General features: G+C 39.3%; 1 protein-coding gene across 20 annotated transcripts in view; it reads left to right on the top strand.

Annotated features, from left to right (window-relative positions):
• Positions 1-22,401, top strand: part of TRRAP (transformation/transcription domain associated protein) — a 154,701-nt gene that overhangs the window by 37,615 nt on the left and 94,685 nt on the right. For 13 of the 20 annotated variants that reach the window (XM_073362108.2, XM_078854548.1, XM_073362109.2 and 10 more), the window contains 17 exons: positions 962-1,161; positions 2,043-2,260; positions 2,398-2,595; positions 3,266-3,526; positions 5,548-5,709; positions 8,435-8,531; positions 10,221-10,342; positions 12,175-12,345; positions 13,932-14,000; positions 16,823-16,876; positions 17,016-17,036; positions 18,157-18,276; positions 18,600-18,719; positions 19,015-19,179; positions 20,714-20,895; positions 21,177-21,375; positions 22,037-22,165. In XM_073362108.2, coding sequence (XP_073218209.1) covers positions 962-1,161; positions 2,043-2,260; positions 2,398-2,595; positions 3,266-3,526; positions 5,548-5,709; positions 8,435-8,531; positions 10,221-10,342; positions 12,175-12,345; positions 13,932-14,000; positions 16,823-16,876; positions 17,016-17,036; positions 18,157-18,276; positions 18,600-18,719; positions 19,015-19,179; positions 20,714-20,895; positions 21,177-21,375; positions 22,037-22,165 — 2,488 coding nt within the window. The remainder of the gene's footprint in view (positions 1-961; positions 1,162-2,042; positions 2,261-2,397; positions 2,596-3,265; positions 3,527-5,547; positions 5,710-8,434; positions 8,532-10,220; positions 10,343-12,174; positions 12,346-13,931; positions 14,001-16,822; positions 16,877-17,015; positions 17,037-18,156; positions 18,277-18,599; positions 18,720-19,014; positions 19,180-20,713; positions 20,896-21,176; positions 21,376-22,036; positions 22,166-22,401) is intronic. The other 7 variants (XM_078854557.1, XM_078854558.1, XM_078854556.1 and 4 more) reach the window with 3 other exon arrangements.

Genomic DNA, 22,401 nt, shown 5'->3' with positions numbered 1-22,401 from the left:
CCTGGGAAAAGTTTCCTCCTAGCTGCGTCAGATTTGCCCTTCTTCTTTCTTCTCCATAGTTGCCAAACAAAACCCTGATGTTTGCTTTCTTTTCTCTTCCCTTAGGAGTCCTAATGGAAGGTTTCCTATTAGGGGGCTGCTTAACTCTTATTTAATATTTTTCTATGCAATTTAAAAATAAAACGGTTTTTGTCCTGGACACAAGCCTGAGTGGAAAAAGCAGTGTAGTTAGACATTCAATCAGTGTGTTCCATGGAAATATAAAACCTTTTTAAAGTTGATCTTGGAAAATACTAGGTATTTGCCTGAGCTAGGATTTGTTAAATTAAGCAGTTGCTTTTCTAGGTTTTAAACCTAAACTACTTTAACTAATCATGGATAATAAAATCGTTGCATTAAAGTTACTTTTGCCATCTGTGTGCATATTGTATATGTTACATTGATTCCCTCAGCAAATAATAAGTAGCTAAAAACCACGATTTTTTATTTTTATAATGATGTAATACATTCATGTCAAATCTAAAATATAACTTTTAAAAAGTCTATTTGGACTTTGAAGCAAATAGGTTTTATTGGGCAGTGAATTAATAGATAAATAACATTTCAGACCTTAAAGATCAAAATCAAATGTCATCTTACTTAATAAAATAAGTGAAAATATCAGAAATGCCATTCTGTAATTGAATTCCAGTATGATGCCTGTATACATATTATTTGGAATGCGTGTGGCCTCTTCTCAACCACTGGCTTTAAATGTTCATGATGAAATTGAGCCATCCATCATGTTGCCAGTGGTTGCCAAAATTAAAATGGATTAAATAAACTGATCTAGCTTTATCAGAATGGTGGAGTGGGGGTTATAAGTCAGAAACAAACTGTAAATGAAGTCCTTGATGGTCATGGTTGAACTGTTGGTATGGTAGTTTAGGGTTATAATATAGATATAATTTTGTCTTTTCAGCTTTACTGAGAAGTCCATACCCAATGTAATTATTTCACATCGGTACAAAGCACAGGATACTCCTGCCCGTAAAACATTTGAACAGGCATTGACAGGTGCATTCATGTCAGCAGTCATCAAAGATCTGCGACCTAGTGCTCTGCCTTTTGTAGCCAGCCTGATTCGCCATTACACAATGGTGGCAGTAGCTCAGCAATGTGGTGAGTAAATACAGAATAGAAATTGCATGAACTGCCAGGGGATAGGACAAGAAGGTTTTTAGTCTTTTGCAATAAATTATTGCATAAAAAAGGCATAAAATTGAAGTTTGGTACATTAAGTTCTTAGTTTGGTTTCTTAATTATATTATTGTTACAACACCTATTTGAATATGCTTACTCTTTCTCTTCTGTTACTTAACTGTTTCAGTTTTTAAAAAATAGTTTTGTAAGCCATACTTACAAAGTTGTACCTTAATTATATTTTTAAAATCAAACACTGTGAAATGTGCACAAGTTATAACTAAACAGACCACTTTTGAAAACTATGAGCTATATATATCTCTGATATCAACGGATGTAGAATGCATTTATAACCTTAAATGCAAAATTTTTGTTATAGGCTTTCCACCTCCTCCCTCCCCCCATGTTGGGATTTGGGAACATTTTCTTTTGTTTTCTTTTAATTTTTGAAGGACCAGAAAAGGAATTGTGTAAATAACGAAGAGTAATTTTTCACTTATAAAATGTAACTTAATAATCTTGGTTTGTGCTTTTTTATATAGTTCAAGTGATTGGAAAAAAAAATTCTGTAAGCATATATCTCTTCAAGATACTTAAATGTAATTTTATTTTAATATTCTTAGTTTTAGTTTACTTTCATAGTGAAGTACATAGTCAATTAAAGGCAAGAGAACATTTCAATTTTTTTCTTTTAAAAACTAAAAAAAACTGACAATCCATTTACATGCAAATAGCCAGAATTTTCACTAGTTTTGCGATGCACTGATCAGAGAAGATAGGAAGATCTAATTTAAAGACTGTTAATGCTGACGGATCCATTTCTCTCCTTCTCTACCACCCTTCCCCCCCATAAATTGTAGGCCCTTTTTTGCTGCAGTGCTATCAGGTTGGAAGCCAGCCCAGCACAGCCATGTTTCACAGTGAAGAAAACGGATCAAAAGGAATGGATCCTTTGGTACTTATTGATGCCATAGCCATCTGTATGGCATATGAGGAGAAGGAGCTCTGCAAGATAGGGGAAGTGGCTCTGGCTGTGATATTCGATGTTGCAAGCATTATTCTGGGTTCAAAGGAAAGGGTAATATAATCTTTAATTGTTTAGTTTTAGCCCGTTTAATAGTGCTATTGAACTCTTTAAAATTGGGAATAGGATGTGTTGATTGAATTAAATAATAAATCATTGACAGGTCTCTCTTTTTTTATTATTATTTTTAGGCTTGTCAGCTTCCTTTGTTTTCATACATTGTGGAGCGTTTATGTGCTTGCTGTTACGAACAAGCTTGGTATGCTAAACTAGGTGGTGTGGTGTCAATTAAATTCCTCATGGAACGATTGCCTCTCATTTGGGTCCTCCAGAACCAGCAGACTTTCCTCAAGGCACTGCTATTTGTCATGATGGACCTAACTGGAGAGGTATTTAATGTATGGATGATTTCAATGAGTGTTTGGGAAATTGTGGAACTTCATATATTAAATTTATACAAACTAAACTCTTGCTAATCTGAGTTTTATTACTTCACAGTTTAGTATACCTGTAACAGTTGTTGAGAATGTGTTCGTCTTTTTATTTGAACCTAGTGAAGATCTCAAGCACATTGGGTCAAATTTAGCCCTGGTTTTATTGGTTACAACTCCACTGAAGTTGTTGGAATTGCACCTCCTTACCTCTGAGTTAAATTTGACCTATAGACTTTTAATCAACAAAATAAATTAAATATGCTGTGGACAAACATTATTTTTCTTTATTTTAAACTCTACTTCTGGTAAAATGTGTATCTTGCTACCGATCAGTTTTAATGTAGTTCTTGTTTAGTAGTAGATGCTTAGAGAATAGAGTTCTTGACCCTTTTTGAAACCTAAATTGTTCACTAGCCAAGCTATCAGGGTGTTCTTGCTTTAGGATTTCATTTATGAAATTGCATAGCACTCTACTTTGCTATCTTTGGATGAAAGGTGGAAAAGGTTAAAAAGGTGTGTTAACTTTTTAAATTTCTAGCAGAACAGCCATTCATAACTGAACATAGTGTTTGTAAAGGTCTCTAATCTGCATAACAGCAGCACTAACAAATCCATGACTTCTTAGGTTTCCAATGGAGCTGTTGCTATGGCAAAGACCACACTAGAACAGCTTTTGATTAGATGTGCCACTCCTTTAAAAGATGAAGAAAAAACAGAAGAAATCCTAGCAGCACAGGAAAAGTCTTTCCATCATGTGACACATGACCTGGTTCGAGAAGTAACCTCTCCAAACTCCACTGTAAGAAAGCAAGCCATGCATTCATTGCAAGTGCTTGCACAGGTCACTGGGAAAAGCGTTACTGTGATTATGGAGCCACATAAAGAGGTGAGGTTATCACTAAGGGGATTCATTGAGACACCAGAGTATGTTAAAATAACTTAAGGTTTTTGTTTTGCAAAATGTTTTTTAGAAGGGTTTTCACACTATTAAAACAAGCTCTAAAGTACTATTAATTCTGGATGTTTTTCATAAGGCTTTCACAGTAACAGTCCAGGGTAATAGCTTTCCACCTACTAATGTTTCAGTGGTGCAATGAGTCATTGAAGCTAACTTTCACTGAAGCCTACTTTTCAGGCTGTTTTTTTCCCCAGCTTATCTTCTGACATATCTTATGCAAGGAGGTGAGTTTTTAAGGGGTTGTCACTCCCCATAGGAAGGTGATAGCTGGTTTGCACAGTGTTTTGTGGTCTAATTTACAGTTCTAAAACTTCATGATTAAACTGAATATTTTAGTGCATTTTAAAAGCCTTTAATGCTGATCTGTGGTAACCAAAGAGGCAACCAGGCTGTGTAGGCTCACTGCTTGCGCCTACTTGGGGCTTGGCATAGCATGGCAGCTTGCTCTCTGCTGGGGTTTGCTGCTGCTGGCTGCCCCACTCTCTGGTGACTTGCTTCTTCCTCTGACTTAGCCTGCCGGCCAGGGTCACTTCAAATTCTCTCCCCTTTCAGGGTAGTCCATAAACAAAAAGCAAGGGGAATTAACACAAATAAACTGAGTTAGTAAGAGAGAGCAGGGAACAACTCCCTCTTAGGGTGTACCAGGATCAGGCAGTCTCTTTCCTCAGTGAGGGTTCTTCAAGCAGTGGTTGTTGGAAGTTCTTGCTGTCAATTGCCCTTTCCTGTTTTCTTCCCTGCTCTGCTGGTCTGCCCCCAAGTAGGCTGTTCTGCTTCTCTTTTAACTCCTCCAGCCTGTGCATGTGTGGAAGGGTGGAACTGGTTGAGCCCAGAGCAGGTCCTTAACCCTTTGTTCTCCAGTGTGGTTTGTATAGCCCATCACACAAGCCCAACCTAGCTTTGTTAGGTTTTATTGGTCTAAGCACATTTCAGAGTTGGACTGTTACTTGCATTTGTGTATATATAGTGTCTGGCTGTTAAGGCAGAATCAGTGAAATATATTTTACTCTGGATAATTTAGTTCCTGAAATTGTAGCATAGACCTTGTCTCATCCTTCTGGTACAAGTTGAAGACTGGATCTCATGTTACCCTCCCCACATATTCCAAACAGACTTTGCTGTACCTTTCCCTATCCACCCTCTCAGTGTTAAATTCTACAAAGTTTACATGCAGGCACAAATCACCTTTTTTGCCACTTAGCAGATAATGACATAGGATCCCTCAAAAATCTTGTAAAGTGGGCTTTCGATAGGCCAAAAGGATCTGCACAGGATCTCCTCTTACAACAAGAGACGTTCATATTGTAATTCAGACATGTAACTGGTACGACATTTAATAATGGCAATTTGTCAGAATTTCACAGGTAGATGGGGGTAGATAAGTGAGAATAAGAGGTTGATGTAATAATCCACCAGTAAATGAGTATTTCTATACTTTAACATTTTAGGATCTGACAGTATTGTATTTTGCGTGACCTAAAACATGTTTTATCCTTAAATCTTTGAGTTTTCTGTGACTTTCAGACATCTTTTTTTAAATATCTTCAGGGTTCTAGTAATGTTTTAAAAGAAAATAGTGATCCATTTACAGCCTTTACTATCTTGACAGTTTTTTGTCTAGGGTTGCGTTTTTAATGTTTACAGTTTTGTGTAGATCTTTTGTCTTTTCATATGAAACATGTAACAGTTACTGTTACTCATTTGGTCAGAAATAGTCATGATGACAAAAAGCTAATCGTTCCATAAAAAACAAGAAAATATTAGTTAAAAATAGGACTATGTAATGGCATGTTAAGCAAATTATTATGAATGACATTGGCTCAAGGAAATCTTTTTCAACTCAGTGATTTCTAAACAGGTATTGTGAGAGAGCCATAATGAGATGGATATCCTCTTAATAGACTATTTATATAATCATGTATGCCTATAATCAAGACACTGTTATTTTGCAGGTTCTCCAAGACATGGTTCCTCCTAAAAAGCACTTACTTAGGCATCAGCCTGCAAATGCCCAGATTGGGCTCATGGAGGGGAACACATTTTGCACAACTCTGCAGCCCCGACTGTTTACAATGGATCTAAATGTTGTGGAACACAAGGTTTTCTACACAGAGGTACTTCCCTTTTTGTACATTCTGATATTTCAAACAGAAGGCATTTATATTATATCCTATAGCAATGATCTAAGCACTGACCATATAAGTAGGGACAATGGAAATAAACGTTCAGCATCTCTGTGTGTGCTGTATGTTGAGGCTAACCCTGCCATTTGTGGGTATCAGTATTTTCTGCTGAATTTAAGATTTCATTAAAAAAAACAAAAAACTTTTTGGTTCTCAATGAGAATATAACCTTTGAAATGTGAACTGGTGAAGGGCTGTCCGCCTGCATCTGCAAATTAAAACAATAGCTTTGAGAAGTGTGGAGTGTTCTTAATGTCAGTGAGGTAGCAGTTTAACTGTCTCAGGCCTTGTTTACACACACTGTTCACATTGATTAACAAAATTGGTGCAACCCTCTAGCATATATGCAGTTATATTAATTTTAAAGTGTTTATTGGTTTAGTTTATATTGGTAACTGCTTTAACTGAATTGGTTATACATTTGTGTGTAGATCAGCCTTCAGTACTGCTTTCTGCTTTAGAAACATCCGGCTAATTTGCTTAGAGTGTAGCTGGATATTTTTTAAAAGGATGTTCCACTGAAATAAATTTGCAAGTTTAAAAATAAAGATAACTGAATGTTCTTGCGGAACTATGAGACCGTCCAGAAAACTGGGGACTTTCTCAATATCTCAGGACTTACCTTAGTTTCAATATAATTGTCTAGCTGCCTGGTGATCCATTTCTTGCTCTGCAATGCCCCAATACACTTCTTGCTTGTGAAAGGTCCCCAACACCAAACTTGCACCACCAGCCTGCCTCTGTATTGTGTGTCTAGACAGATGTGGCCCATATTTCCTCTTTACGATAGGGAGGAGAATTCAGGGCCTCTCTGCAGTGGAATAGAGGAGGCTAAAAAGCCAAGTATAGTAAGTGGCACCCTTTTCCTCCTCTAGGTATTAAGTACTATCCTCTCACCTCCTTAGACCCTGCTTCGCTCAAGGACAAAACCCTCAGCCACCAAAAATATTTTCTGCTTTCTGAGTTTAACCTCTTTCCTCAGTCTGCAAAAACTCACTTGCATCTCCACAGTGGATTTTTTTTTTTTTTTCCTTTGGCTTGAAGGACTTTTTGGAGACCATTAACCTACCTTGCTTTAGAGGTTGTTTCAGGTCATTGTGATTATCTACCTCTATAACCAGGGCTTATAGACAAACTCAGCAGTACACCTCTACCCTGATATAACACGGTCCTCAGGAGACAAAAAAAAATCTCACCGCGTTATAGGTGAGACCGCGTTATATTGAACTTGCTTTGGCCTCCCCCCCGGTTCCTTGTTCCCTGACCACCCCCTCCAGAGACCCCCAGAACCCCACCCGCTACCCAACCCCCCTGCTTCCTGTCCCCTGACTGCTCCGGCCCCTATCCACACACCCTGCCCCTTGACAGGCACTCACCGGCAGCGGCAGGAAGTGGTGCGACGCGGCCCCAGCCTGCTCCATTCCGCCACCTCCGAGCTGCGGCGCTCCACTTCCTGCCGCCGGTGAATGTGGGGAGGTTGGGGAAGGGACGCCCTCCACGCTCACTGGTGGCGGGAAGCGGAGCGATGCGGCCCCAGCCCGCTCCGCTTTCCTTGCCCCGGCCCCATCCGTGTCGCTCGGGGGGCCTGGGGAAAGGTCCCGCACTCATCTGTGGTGGCAAGTGGAGCGCCGCGGCTGGGAGCTGGTGGAATGGAGTGGGCTGGGGCTGGGCTGCTCCGCTTCTGCTGGTGAGTGCAGGGGAGATCCCCTCCCCCGAGCGATACGGCTGGGGCCGGGGCGAGGGAAGCGGAGTGGGCTGCTCCCAGCCCCCCGCTAATCCCCTGGGCCACTCTGGGACTGCGGGGCCCCCAAAAGTGCCCCCCCACAGCTACTGCCTCCCAGACCCTGGGGAGTGGGGGAGGGAGCCCCTGACCGCCCCCGAGACTCTCTGCCCCTTATCCAACCCCTCGTTCCCGGCCCGGCACCCTTAACACGCTGCTCAGAGCAGCATGTCAGAGCTTTACCACGTTGTATGTGAACCCACGTTATATCGGGTCGCCTTATATCGGGGTAGAGGTGTATCTCTACATCCTCCTGGTTTTGAGCATGAGACTCAGTCTAGGGAATGGAACATGATCTATTGATAAAGGTTGTCTCCTGGGAAAGAGCTAGGTAATGACCTAGTTCTTGTTCCTAGTTGAAAAAAATGATGCAGAGAGCAGGTCATATAAACCAGGTAGAGGAGTCATCATAATAATACCTAGCTGTTATATAGTGCTTTTCATCAGTAGAGCTCAAAGCATTTACAAAGGTTGTTAGTATCATTTATCACCATTTTACAGATAAGAAAACTGAGGCACAAAGTGGCGAAGCAGCTTGCTCACGATCACCTCAACAAGAGAGCCAGAAATAAAGCCCAAGTCTTCTGAATCCCAGTCCAGTAAACTAGTAAATTTAAAGCACTGAACCTATCCAGGGTTCTTAGAAATTGTGCAGGCTGACACTTTCAAGTATGGAATTGTGTACATCTTGTATTTTCACCCTCTTGTATGAAACTAATTGTTTGTCTGAAAATAACTTAAAGTAGCTAATGGCGAGAGCAGAGCTGTGTAGAGAGAATTATTGTCATGCTGAAAATGTGACTGGAAAGATTATTTCACAATAATCACTGGGCTAACCTCTCTTCCTTTTTTTTTTTTTTTTTTTTAAACTTTCAGCTGTTGAATTTGTGTGAGGCTGAAGATGCTGCCTTAATGAAATTACCCTGTTACAAAAGTCTTCCATCACTAGTACCTCTTCGAATTGCAGCCTTAAGTAAGTTAAAGCATGAAAATTTAGCTTGTGGTAGACAGACACTCTCCTTAAATAGCAGCAGGTGCTTTTGTAGATAATCTCAGCAGACTGAAGCCCTTGGAAGTTGTTCTTTCCAGATCATAGTTTGGGAGATAATGGTGGGGACAGCACATGGGAGCTCGTATTTCCATTGCTGTACCTGCTCTCTGGATGAACAGGGTTTAGTTTTCAAAGCTGTGAATCAGATAATTGTCACAAGTAGGGTTGCCGATTGTCTAATCACACAAAAGCAAAGACCCTTGCTATGCCCCTTCCTCAAGGTTCCGTCCCTTCCCCACCCCTTCTCCAAGGCCCTGCTCCCCCCCCTCCTCTCTGCATTGCTAGCTCTCTCCAACTCTCACTCAGTTTCACCGGACTGGAGAAGAGGTTTGGGGTGTGGGAGGGGATGTGGGCTCTGGGTTGGGGCCGAGGAGTTCAGAATGTGGGAGGGGGCTCCGGGCTGAGCCTGGGGCGGGGGGTTGGGGTGCAGGAGGGGTTGTGGGGAGCAGGCTCTGGAAGGGAGTTTGGGTGCAGGATGGGGCTCAGGGATGGCTCAAGGGGTTGAGGCATGGGAGGGGGTTTGGGGTGCTGGCTGCAGCCGGGCAGCGCTTACCTCAGGCGGCTCCCGGTCAGTGGTGCAGTGGGGCTAAGGCAGGCTCCCTACCTGCCCTGGCTCTGTGCTGCTCTTGAAAGTGGCCGGTATGTCCCTGTGGCCTCTGGGTGGAGGTTGGGGAGGCTCCATGTGCTGCTTTTGCCTGCAGGCACCGACCCCTCAGCTCCCATTGGCTGCAGTTCCTGGCCAATGGGAGCTTCAAAGTCCATGCTCGGGGCGGAGGCAGCGTGCGGAAACCCTCTGTCCGCCACCTCCTCCCCTCCCGCCCCCTCCAAGGGCTGCAGGGACCTGCTGGCCGCTTTTGAGAGGGGCATGGAGCGAGGGCAGGTAGGGAGCCTGCCTTACCTCAGTTGCACCACTGGATTTTTAGTAGCTTAAAATCTCCTGTTTTGGCTTCAGTAGCCTCCTGGAGATGGAGCCCGATTCTAGGAGACTCCCGGCTAAACCGGGAGGGTTGGCAACCCTAGTCACAAGCAATAAATGACATACATTCCAATGAGAGAGAGAACATGAAAATATGAAGCAAGCCAGGAGCTTCTATAGGCAGTAATGATCTCGAAAGTCTTTAATTCATGTGTGGCTTTATTGCCAGAATTAAAAGAGAGAAAATATACAAATGATCTGAAAATGAGGAACTATATGTTATATCCAACAATGTTACATTCTCACTCTGGATTAAAAAGAAATTATTAACAAGAAAGGAAAATACTGCTCTCTGTTAACATACTTATAACCTTATTGAAGTCAGTGTGATTGCATGTGTTGGAGAGCAAAAGTTGGCTGACCGCTTATTCCAGTGACAATATTCCTCAGTTCAGTTAATTACAGTAATGATTTTTAGTTCCTAAGGATTAGAATGACTTCCTTGAATAGCACTCAGAAAATTTAAAATACTGTTAATAGTAACACCAGTCTTTTGTTCTTCTTGCAATGTCTGTTGCTTGTGGCAAAAATGTTAAAGCTGTAGCTGTCAGTAATTTCAGAATAAATAAAACAAATGGCCTTTCCTTTTGTATTTCAAGTTAACAAGAAACACAAAAATATTTTGATTTTTGCAGATGCTTTAGCTGCCTGTAATTACTTACCTCAGTCTAGAGAGAAAATCATTGCTGCACTTTTCAAGGCACTTAACTCAACAAATAATGAACTGCAGGAGGCGGGAGAGGCGTGTATGAGAAAGGTTAGTGATATTAAAACAATGCTGCTTTGTGTGGGTAATTCTTTATGCTTTTCCCAAGAAGCAGTGTAACAAGGAAGCATTATTTCTAGTGGGATTAATGGCTGCTTGGTTTTTGTTAGGGCGGCAGCACTATAATTAAGTTACTTTCATTGTTTCTATGAAGTATTTTTGGGGAGGATTTGAACTTGCCCATAAAAATTTCCTCTGGTGGAAACCAGGCATACAGGCTCTTAGCCAGGAAGCATATTTTTCTTTTGGACTAAATATATTCAGCTTGGTTATTTCAAAGTTTTATGGATGAGTCAAACTGCTCCCAATCAAAAAAATCAGCATTATGCTTCCCTTGTGCTGATATATTTCTAACATAGCTTTAATTAATAAAAAGATATGTAATTATTAATATTTAGTAAGTGTTTACTATTCATAGTCCGTATCTACTTCATAATGAGGAGCAGGCATTCGTAGCATATTGCACAAGATAAATATTCACACCAATAATGTCAATGATCCACAGATTTGTAGGTTATGTGTATACTATGGATCAGATTCCTTCCTATGACAGTCTTTCTGTGGTGATGCCAGAGTTGGTTAAATATAGCTCCCTGATTGTGAGGGCTGGCCTGGCAACAGTTAGAGCAGCTAAGAGGCTTAAATAACTTTTGCCATTGGTAGAGGATCATCTCCTCACCTGTTCTAAAGCCCTTTCTCTCTTCCCCTGTGGCGGGAGTGTGGCAGGAGTGTGGGGGTAGTTGGTGCAGGAGCTGCCTTCACCAGCTTCATGCTAGCAAGGTTTTCAGTTACACCAAAGGAAAGCTCTACTAGCCAACTGTGGCCAGATTCCAAGCCCTTTTCACTGTTGGGGAAGTGCAAAATGACCTTGGGATTTCAGCAGAGAATCTGGCCCTACAGCTTTAACTGAGTTTTTAACCAGTTACTGATATGGCTGGCTCTAAATATAGGTTCTTCACAGTCCTTTCTTCAGTGGACTATGGCAGCTTGCAGTATTTTGCCCTTGCCTGTGGCATAAGAGAGCACACAGCTGTCTTCCTGTAAACTGTTGTGCATACCATTTTTTAATATAGGCAAAACCTCCAAACAGTGCTTGTGGATCTGATTTGGATGATTTTTTCCATCCTCAAGTTCCCTTTGCAGTAGGATATCCTAAAGAGTACTTCTGGTGCCCCTCTGTGTATCTTTTCTCTTATTGCTATCACCTGCTAAGGCCTTATAGATTTGCAGCCCAAATTTTCCTGTAAAGCTCCTTTGAAATGCAGTTAGGCAACATGGATAGGTGGAGACACACACTGATGCTTGGTTTGTTGTGAAAAAAGCTGCTGTGTGTAAAAAAAACTTAGCTGTGTTTATTATGACCAGGGTCCCAAACATGGGATTTTGCTTGTAACATAGTGCCTGCATGTCTCTTACCTCTCAGTTAAGATCTTTTTCTTTTGCATTTTTAAAACTGCTGGTTAAATGAGAAGGAAATTAAATGATTATATACTTCTTCCCCAGTCAGAATTTTATAACTCCACAGTTAACAGTAGTATTCTAGGAATAAAATCCTGTTAACTGAATCTCTTGTTTGCAGCACATTCCGTAAACTGAGCAATGTATCCGGATTAAACATTTTCTTCACGAGTCTCCATCCTGCCACCAAAAGCATTTTTTAAAACCAAACATTTGTTGAACCATTTGTTATTGTACAGCCATTTTATTGTGAACTTTAAAAATATGAAACCAGTTCTGCAGAGTTACTTTTTGTAAGTGTCTGTACAGAAGTAACTGAATTTTCTTTTATTTCTGTTGTGATTCCATGCTTTATTTCTTTGCAGTTCTTGGAAGGAGCTACAATAGAAGTAGATCAAATTCACACGCACATGAGACCATTGCTCATGATGTTGGGAGATTATCGAAGCTTGACATTGAATGTTGTGAACCGCCTGACTTCTGTCACTAGACTTTTTCCAAACTCCTTTAATGACAAGTTCTGTGATCAGATGATGGTAAGCCCAATCCTTTTATTTTTTTTTAAACCTTCCTAGAAGAACTCTCCTTTTAACTGACATCCATAAAAATTGAAGATTAAAAGAGCAGTTTAATAGTCATTTAATGAATAGATTTGTACAAAAGGTTTCCATGCTTTACAATTCATGTATATTAATTTGTGTTTTGAAACGTTTGCATGATTAGAATTTGATGAAAACCATCATTTCGAAAGAGGCTTAGTTAAGTGAAAAGGAAAACAACAAACAACTCTTTTTCTTCTAATGAAGTCAAACTTAATTATACTGAAATCTCCTTGGACAGCTTTCTCTCTAAACGAGGGGTTGCCAGGATACTATGGTAAACATTGTCTTGGAAACTTGCTTTTTCCTTTTCAGTGGATAACATTTTGTGGGCAGGCTGGCCAAATGCTTTGAATGCTAAAATGATGGTGGTCTTGCCTTTATCTTCTGTATTTCGATTTCTAAAAAATTTGCCTCTATCCTTCTGCCAGGGGCTCTAATACTCAGGAGGTGAGTGATCATACTTGGTCATTGGTTTATATGATTTGTACATTTGACCAAATATGAACACCCATTCCCCTTTGCCTATCAGACTTAATAAATATCTTCCCCTTCAACCAACATACACACTTTCATATTCATCCCTTTTTTGAAAATTGGGGAAAACGTACCTTGCAGAAGGCCTTAACGGTCAGTCGATTGGGGCTCTGTTGGATGAAGTGGTGACGGTAGTTCCAGAGTTGGGGGCTTTTAACACTCTCAGGTGACCTCAGCTGCTGGGATACCAGATGAGGAATGAAATGGCAGCCGTTAGATTTTGCTGTGCCTGTGTAATCCACTCCCTGTGGAAAGAACCTCTAAGAAAGGAGACCTGCTGCATTTTTCACTAGCTAAAATTCCCTAATGGACTTCAGATGTAGCCCCTTGTAGGGTGTATTAGTACTCCAATCTAGAAGTGACAAAGGTATGGGTAATTGTGGTAAGGTTAAAAGATAAGCTTCCAACCTTCCAATCACGCACAGGTTTAAAAGCTCTCTTGGCCTCTGTAAGTACCTGGGCAGTTTAGAAGCAGGTGAATGTCTTCCAAGACCGGTAGGTTGCAAACCAGTGGGTCGCAAACAGCAAGCGAACGTCTCCAATCAAGGGAGCTGAACTAAGTACTTGCAGCTGTTTTGTTTGATTCCCTCAAAAATCAGGCTGTACGTCCACTTTATTTCGTATAAAATCTTGATGTGGCTTTCATAACTGGAACTGTAAAATTAGAGTAATCCTACTGATGTTTCAGAGTAGCAGCTGTGTTAGTCTGTATCCGCAAAAAGAACAGGAGGACTTGTGGCACCTTAGAGACTAACCAATTTATTTGAGCATAAGCTTTCGTGGGCTAAAACCCACTTCATCGGATGCATGCAGTGGAAAATACAGTAGGAAGATATATATACACACAGAGAACATGAAACAATGGGTGTTATACACACTATAAGGAGAGTGATCAGTTAAGGTGAGCTATACCAGCAGGAGGGGGGGAACAAACAAACAAAAAAAACCTTTCGTAGTGATGATCAAGATGTTGGATTTCCCCACAGCAACACCTGCGTAAATGGATGGAAGTGGTAGTAATTACACACAAAGGAGGACAGAGGAGTGATGGAAATGTAAGTTAATGGTTCCTTTTATGGGGGAGGGAGAAGCAGAAGTAAACAATATAAACTTTTATAAAATACAGAAATCATACAACCATAAATGTTACCATAACTGGGTATCCACTGTAGTTTGTTTTTACAAGGCTGTGTAAAATTACTTTTTTGAAATATTTGTGACAAATCTTAATACGGAAAGCTTTTGCGTCGCATTTTAAATTTGTATTTACAGTGACTGAAATTCACCTGGCAAAGATAGTGCCTGTACAAGTGTCTCAGCACTTTTGCTCTGAAGTTGAAATGGTGTGGAGGATCTTTGGTGGGATCCTGTGTAGTGAGGTGAATTTCATCCAGTGTGCGCAGTTTCCTAGTCCCTAATCCTGCATTGAGGTCTGTATGGGCAGAAGGACTTCAGAGGGATCTGCCTATATGGTCCAGATTACATGATCAGTGCCATAATTTCTCAATAGTCCGTTTTTTAAAATAATTCAGCTTGGTTTTATAGTTTAGTTTTTAGTTAATATGCTGGATGTTCATGTCATATTTTGTCAGCAAATTTATACTACATATAACATTCCCCCTTCCATCTTAAATATGATTTTTGAAAGCTACATTTTAAAATTTTCCTTAATAATTAAGGTCAGTTTGTTGGTTTATTGTGGGAAGTGATAGTTTGTTGAAATGTGGGAATTAAGTTTTCCTTGCAAACTGGAAATTGCATCGTTTAAAGGCAAAGTGTGTTCTATAATATTATACTTGTAGGAATAATGATCACATTCAGTGCTATAGTTTGTATTGTGTTTGCAGTTCTATTAGGAACTATACCAGTAATTTCTACTAGGGGTAAAGATTTATCACTGTCTCAAAACTTCTAAACTAGGAAGGAATCTGTTTTGTTTTTTGTTTTGTTTCAGATTAGAACTAAATTGGGCTGTCTGTTTTTGTTTCAAGAAATCAGTAGATTGAAATGATTTTGTTAACTACGTTTTCCCATCCCATCAAAAAGCTAACTTCAAATCTAAATTGGTCAACGCTTCTGAAGTGACGTTAGATATTTTGTAATTAGATTGGGTTAATTTCTTCTTTGCATTCAGACTTAAAAGTAGGCTACTGTGCATGCATGTTTGCCAAAATACTAATATTTATTAATTCCAGTGCACTGCTATGGCTTTCTATAGACTTCTTTTTGGATCCATTTTTTCCCACTCCCAATGATTATAGATATAATTGAGTCTTTCATAGTAGTCTTTCAGTCCACAGTGGGGCACCACTGTAACAGTTTTGTCTCGTTCTCCCTACATATTAGACCTATTTCACTCAGCTGTGAGTTCTTTTGCTTTTAATGTTTTCTGTCACAATCTTTTGTCTATGTATTTTTTGTGTTTTAAATACCCCTCCCCCCAACAAAAAAATTTGTGGTGGAGAAAAAGCTATTTCAAACAAAGTTGTGAATGTTTGACACATGTTCAACATTTTCAAATAGTGTTTTTCTGACACTTAAATTAAAAAAGATTTGATTTAAAAAAAGATAATTCAGTCTTAAATTTTACTCTTTTATTAGATGTTCATCTCAAAAGACTCCTTAATACTACAAATATTAGTAAATTGAAGCAAATGAACTTTGACACTGATCTTCACACAGTTTAGACAGCAGATGTTATTCATGCATCCATATATGAGATGTCTTTGTAACTTCATCTCCTAAGAGAGAGAAACGGGGGCGAGGTTAAGTAGTCAGGGGGATTAATTGTAGTTGGCATTAATACTTGTTTTTTCTTGGGGTTTGTGGACTCCAAAATTTCACTGGTTCACATTAAAAGCAAATTTCTGAGTGTGAAGTGCCATGTATTATACAAACTGATTGTGAATGCTAGCTTCAGGAGGAGATCATAACTTCAGTGGAGATTTACAGGCTGAGAAAAAGAAGCACATCTGCTGCTAGGTGAGAGGATACAAGGGTGGTATGAGGAACTATACCTTTAAAAAAAAAAAAAAAAAAAAGACCTTCAGCAATTTTTATCCTTCTCTCTCCATCAATAAATTGGGATGAGGTGGTGAATAGGACTCCATGCTCTTTTTGAGCATGCTTGTTTTGATACCCAGGTTGTCATGCAGTTCTCAGAATTCTGAACACTCTGATTAGCTGACAAGACATTAATCATTTTGCCTCCTAATAAAGTATTTCACTGCAAAATTCCACAAGGCCTGCATTTTTCAAGGAAAACAAATGACACTTGTAAACTAAAAAGGCTGAAAATCTCAGTTAAAAACTGATTTATAATGATGTAAGGTCTGTCAAGGTAAACTTCAGGTATAAAGTAAGGGAGCCAGAATTATTCAGCTTTTTTGATCATTCATCCTTGCCACTTAAAACAGCCCTTTTGTAGCCTAATATAGCCCTGATTATGTGTGACTTGCTGTAAAAAATTGCATTCCAAGTGGAAATGAATTTTTAATTAATGGATCTGAGGTTTAAAAGCTTCATTAAAAAAGCTAGTCTTTCCTTACTGCATATGAAATATATAAAGTAACTTTTCTGATCAAGCAGGTTGCAACAAATTTTTCCCCCTTCATCAACAATGCTGCTTAAGTGAAAATTTGATTTTTTGTTTTGGGGGAGGGCTGAAGTCCATTTAAAAGGACTTGTTTGTTTGATATTTTAAGCATTGAAGGTTTTTGTTGTCTCCGTGGGCAATACTTGTCTCTGAAGATATCTGAATATTGTTTCCACTGTCTTGTTCATCCCTAATATTTTTATTGTGCACAAGTATATGGGAAATTATATGTAAATGATGTACAAATAGAAAAAAAAAGATGCTTTTCCTCCCCATCCTCAGGAGAGCATTTCAGAGTGCGGGAGATGTTCGTTGTCTCCATTCTGTCAGTTTGAGGTGAGAACATAACCCTATTAAAGTCAGTTTCTGACTGCAATCTGAAGAATAGCATATACTTTTTTTACATTTTTGTGTTTCTTTTTTTTTCTTTTTCTTTTTTTTTTTTTTTCATGCTGTAATTTTTGTTTTGGTTCAGCCTGCCGTGGAAGGGGTAGAGGTGAGAAATTCAGTGGAGGCCCCAGGAGGTTCTTTGTTGTTGTGTTTTGGTTTTTGCTGTGATATGTTAGCTGTATTGTAATGTAATGGGCAGAGTGCATTGTGCCTTTGAGTGCAGTGCTGTGACTTGTCCTATGTTTGTCTGTGGCAGAGTTGTTTTAGTAACAGTGCTGTGAAGGATGTTCAGCATGTTTTGTACTAGGAAGTTTGGAGCAGAACTTTTAAGTGCTTTCCAAGGGATCTAATATTTCAATGATTTTATAAATTTAAGCCCCAGTCTGGCAGCGTGCTCTGTCTGGGCAGCCGCAAGGACCTCCTTGTGCCGATCAGATCACAGGATTGGGGCCTTAATGCTTTGTATTTAATTTCAGTTTAAAAAACACCAATAATATCCCACTATAAACAGGGTGCATAGTGTCTGTTAGAAATGGATTTTCCCCCCCCCCCCCCCCTTCATGTGGTTCCTTGAATACTATTCATTAAGTAATGCTCCCACTCTGAATAGAAAGCACAGTTCAATGCCCTAGGAAAATATAAAACAAATTTAAACTACACAATTTTAAAAAGAAATCCTGAAATTTGGTCAGACATTTAGAAGAATAAATATTTGATGGGAGAGCAAAGCTGTTTTTAAAAATAGCCAGCCATATGCAACATGCATTGAACAGTGATGGGAGGGTTCTTTTCTTTCATTCCTATTCTGCTGTTGTAGAATGCATATGGGAAGTTGTTTTGAGCTGCTAGTTTGGGTTTTTGAAGTGTGAACTACTCAGTATAGTGCCGCGATGAGTCCTCATAGCTCCCCTCATCACCATTCTCATTACACACAGTTTAGCTTTAATATTAAAATATCACTAAAGAGACAAAGTAAATAAATAAAATATGCCTACAAAAACATGATACCAAAATGGGGAAAAAAAAAATATTTCCCCAGGACAGATTCCTTCCATGTACTGGGGTAAGTAGTTGCTGCTTATATGTTAACTCCTTGCTTTTGTTTGCCAGCTGTGCTAATATATAGATAGAGAAATGTAGTCATGGTAAGATCTGTGGTAATATATGTTTGTATGTTTAGTTAGGAAGTGTTAGTTTATTTTGATAATGTTTATTTTTATCTGTAGGAAATGAAGATTTGTTCAGCAATCATAAACCTATTTCATCTGATCCCAGCTGCTCCTCAGACTCTGGTTAAACCTTTGCTGGAAGTTGTGATGAAAACAGAACGGGCTATGTTGATAGAGGTAAAAGTGGAGTTTAATTTTGCTAATTGCATCTTTTATTGCTTTTATAATATTCCCATTTTAAGTGGTTTTTTTTAATTGTTCCAGCCACCTGCGTAGGATTATTTGGTATAAAAATTGATTTGTAACAAATTATCTCCTCTTTTAAGAATGATAATACTTGATTGTTTTAAGGCCTTGGGGCGGTTGTGGTTGCTAACAAATCCATTTTACATCAGTACACATGCTAAGTTCAGTGCCCTATTCTTTGCCAGATAATATGAGAGGAATGGATAAATTGAATAAAGGGAAATAATTTAATTAAAACATTATGAATGTTTCAGGCGGGCAGTCCATTCAGAGAACCACTGATAAAGTTTCTGACACGTCATCCATCCCAGACTGTTGAGCTGTTCATGATGGAAGCGACTTTAAATGATCCACAGTGGAGCAGAATGTTCATGGTAATCTCTGCGAACAATAGTCCAATTTTGATAAATTGGAAGTTATTCATGTACCTTTTTACCATTATTCTTACTGTATAGTATCTGCTGTGTCAGATAAAATAACAGACTTCAGTCCTGAGGACAGATGATTTGGCACTTTTTTATAAGTATTAAATTCAGGCACAAAATTAAAATGCATTAAGGCTGAGTGGTATAGGTAAACTAAACGTTTGTATACAACTGTATGATGATACAACCTGCGGTATGTTTTCTTTAAAATTTATTCCTATAATGGTTGGTTGCCCTTCTCCAGAGTTTTTTAAAACACAAAGATGCGAAGCCTTTACGAGATGTCCTGGCAGCTAATCCAAATCGATTTATCACTTTACTGTTACCTGGTGGCACCCAAGCTGCTGTTAGGCCTGGATCACCAAGCACCAGCACAATGCGTCTTGATCTTCAGTTTCAGGCTATCAAGGTATTTATTTGCTGTTTTTTCAAACGTTGTCATGGATAGTTCATATCTGTTTAGAGGGACACTCGCTATAGATACATTGAGTAATGTCACATACATATTGGTAGATTCGTAAAAAAAAAAAAAAAAAGTTTTTTAAAAAATTGAATTTCTCTTTCACCTGCCAGTTTACTTGTTGCATTTTACGTGTCTTAAAGCAAATAGACAGTCAGTTTGACTCTTCTGTTTCTCATTTACTAGCATAACACTGCCAATGCTGAATAGGAATGTTTTTAAAAAAATTTAAATATATCTGTCATTGGAGTTAAAAAGAAAATGAATTAATAATTAATGAATTGTTTCTATGGACAATTTTTGTAGAACCATATTTAGTCCTAAATCAATCTGAAATGTGTCCCTGTATATCAAGATTGCTATTATGGAGTGTTGCTGTAGCTGTGTTAGTCCCAGGATATTAGAGAGACAGTATGGGTGAGGTAATATCTTTTATTGGACTAACCTTTGTTGATGAGAGAGACAAGCTTTTGAGCTTACACAGAGCTCTCCTTCAGGTCTAGGAAGCATACTCCGTGTCACAGCTAAATGCAAAGTGGAGCAGATTGTTTAGCATAAGTAGTTAACACGTATTTCATATTTTTAGTGTCTAGCAAAGTTATAAATTTAAGATCCAAGGCACCTTCAAGCTTGGGAGCTTAAATGCATAACTTTTGCTAAACACTAAAAATCATGGACTTAATAGAGGCACTGGATTTATGGCTTATTACAACAACCTATAACGCACTAAACCTCCCCACAGTTTTCCCCTACCCCACCCCCTTTTTCCCACCCCACTCCCGGTGATTGGAGAGGTGGTAATGGGCCACTTCACCTTTAGTGGTCCCTTGAAATATATGTGAACCACTTGTGCTAAACAGTCTGTTCCACCTTGTATTCGAGAGACAAGGTGAGTGAGGTAATATCTTTTACTGGACCATCTTCTGTTGGTGAGACAGATAAGCTTTCAAGTTACATAGAGCTCTTCCTCTGGTCTGGGAAAGGTACGAAGAGTGTCAGTTAAAAACAAGGTCAACAAATAGCATATGTGCTAACTACTTATGCTAAGCTAAGGCAGAGGTTCTAAACTGGGGGGCTGGGGGCACAGAATGTATCCGGGGGGGAGCATGAGAAGTTGGTCTGCCTTCAGAGCTGGGCGCCTGGCCAGCAGCTGCTGCTCTCCATGCTGCCTTCAGAGCTGGGTGGTGGTTTATGTACTTGAGGGGAAGGGAGCGTAAAGGGCTACAGATAAAAAGAAGGTGGGGTGGAGGGCACAATCAAATAAATTTGACAACCACTGTTCTAAGGGACCATTCAAGGTGAAGTGGCCCGTTAACACCTTGTTTCCCAGACTAGAAGAAGTGCTCTGCGTAAGTTTGAAACAGTGTCTTTCACCAACAGAAGTTGGTCTAATAAAATATATTAACTAACCCACCTTGTCTCTCTGATTGCTGCTATTAGATATAGGTCTAATAGATGTATTTGTCTTGTTTGTTTTTGGCAGATCATAAGTATTATAGTTAAGAATGATGAATGTTGGTTGGCAAATCAACATTCCTTAGTGAGTCAGTTAAGACGTGTGTGGGTAAGCGAAGCTTTTCAAGAAAGACATCGTAAGGAGAATATGGCTGCAACAAACTGGAAAGAACCTAAACTACTGGCATACTGCTTATTGAATTACTGCAAGTATGTAGAACTATTTATTGATCAAATCAGTTTTTTTTCCATTTGTGTATATTTTTTCTGTACTTTCAAAATAAAACTGCTACATAATGCTGTGTGGAAGAAAAGGCTGAAAGTTGCTCCTTAGTGCTGCCGTTGGAGCCAAAACCAAGGCTACTTTCAATGACTCCTGGGATTTTTTAACTGTGCATGTTTAAAAGCAATGATGACTCCTCCCCCAAGTTATCAAACAAAATAGTCTGATACTAGTTTCTCACAAGAGATTTTAATTGTTTCCTTTCCAGAAGGAATTATGGTGATATAGAGTTGCTCTTCCAGCTGCTTCGAGCTTTTACAGGCCGTTTTCTCTGCAATATGACTTTCTTAAAGGAGTACATGGAAGAAGAAATCCCAAAAAACTATAGTATTTCCCAAAAACGGGCTCTGTTCTTCCGGTTTGTAGACTTCAATGACCCAAACTTTGGAGATGAGCTGAAAGCCAAGGTAAGTAAAGCAATTAAATCAAAATAGGCTGATATTTAGGTTTAATTCTCATCTTGGGAACTAGGGCAACAAACCTTGCTTGCTTAAATGTCAAAAAGAGTTCAGTAATTGGCAGAGCCAATTATGTGAAATACCATATACGTGGAAGACCAATAATACATGGAGTCAGCAATTCCTCTGACTTTCAAAGTTGAGCATTTCTTAGGTTATGCCTATGTGGCCCTGCAGTTTGGACTATGGGGTGTAAATTACAGAGTGCACTTGCGTGCTGTGCTCTAACTCCCATGTGTGGTACACAGCTGGTGTGAACTAAAAGGTAGATACAGCACAGCATGCTAGTGCATTCTGTAGTCCATACCCAAAGTCCAGACGCAGGCTGTGTAGACAAATCCTTAATCTGCCCTTTCTAGGAAACCAATTTTTGTGTTGTGTGTGTTTTTTCTCTCCTCCTCCTCCACCCCACCCCCCAATTATCTGTCTGTTCAGGCTTTTTTACATGGGATCTCTCTAAGTTTGAAAGAGAGAACGTCAAGAGGTTCTGAAGCTGCAGTGCATTGGTTTGGTCAGTAATCGGGAATAATCCATATAGCTTTTTTAAGTAATTGTTTTATTTAGAGAACTTAATAGCATAGTATTAACTTCTTCCATTTCTGGTTTGTAGGTTCTGCAGCATATCTTGAATCCTGCATTCTTATATAGTTTTGAAAAGGCAGAAGGAGAACAACTTCTGGGACCACCCAACCCAGAAGGAGATAATCCAGAAAGTATCACCAGTGTTTTTATAACAAAGGTATCAATCCCTGCTAGCTTTAAAGAATTGAAAAGCGAAAAATAAAATAAATGTACCTGAGTTGATTGACATTTCAATCCTGATCTGAATTATTCTTGCTACTTCTGGCCAGGGCCTTCTCTAAACATAAGTGATCAATTATACTGCCTCATATAATAATTTTGAATTGTGGAGAAATATCCACCAGGAGCTAGAATGAGATTACAAATACTCAAGTTACTTGTGACTTGACTAGG

This window comes from Lepidochelys kempii, chromosome 10, assembly GCF_965140285.1.
Source record: "Lepidochelys kempii isolate rLepKem1 chromosome 10, rLepKem1.hap1, whole genome shotgun sequence".
In the NCBI taxonomy this organism is placed as follows: domain Eukaryota; kingdom Metazoa; phylum Chordata; order Testudines; family Cheloniidae; genus Lepidochelys; species Lepidochelys kempii.
Note: the sequence above shows the minus strand (reverse complement) of the source record. Positions and strands in the feature narration are given on the sequence as shown.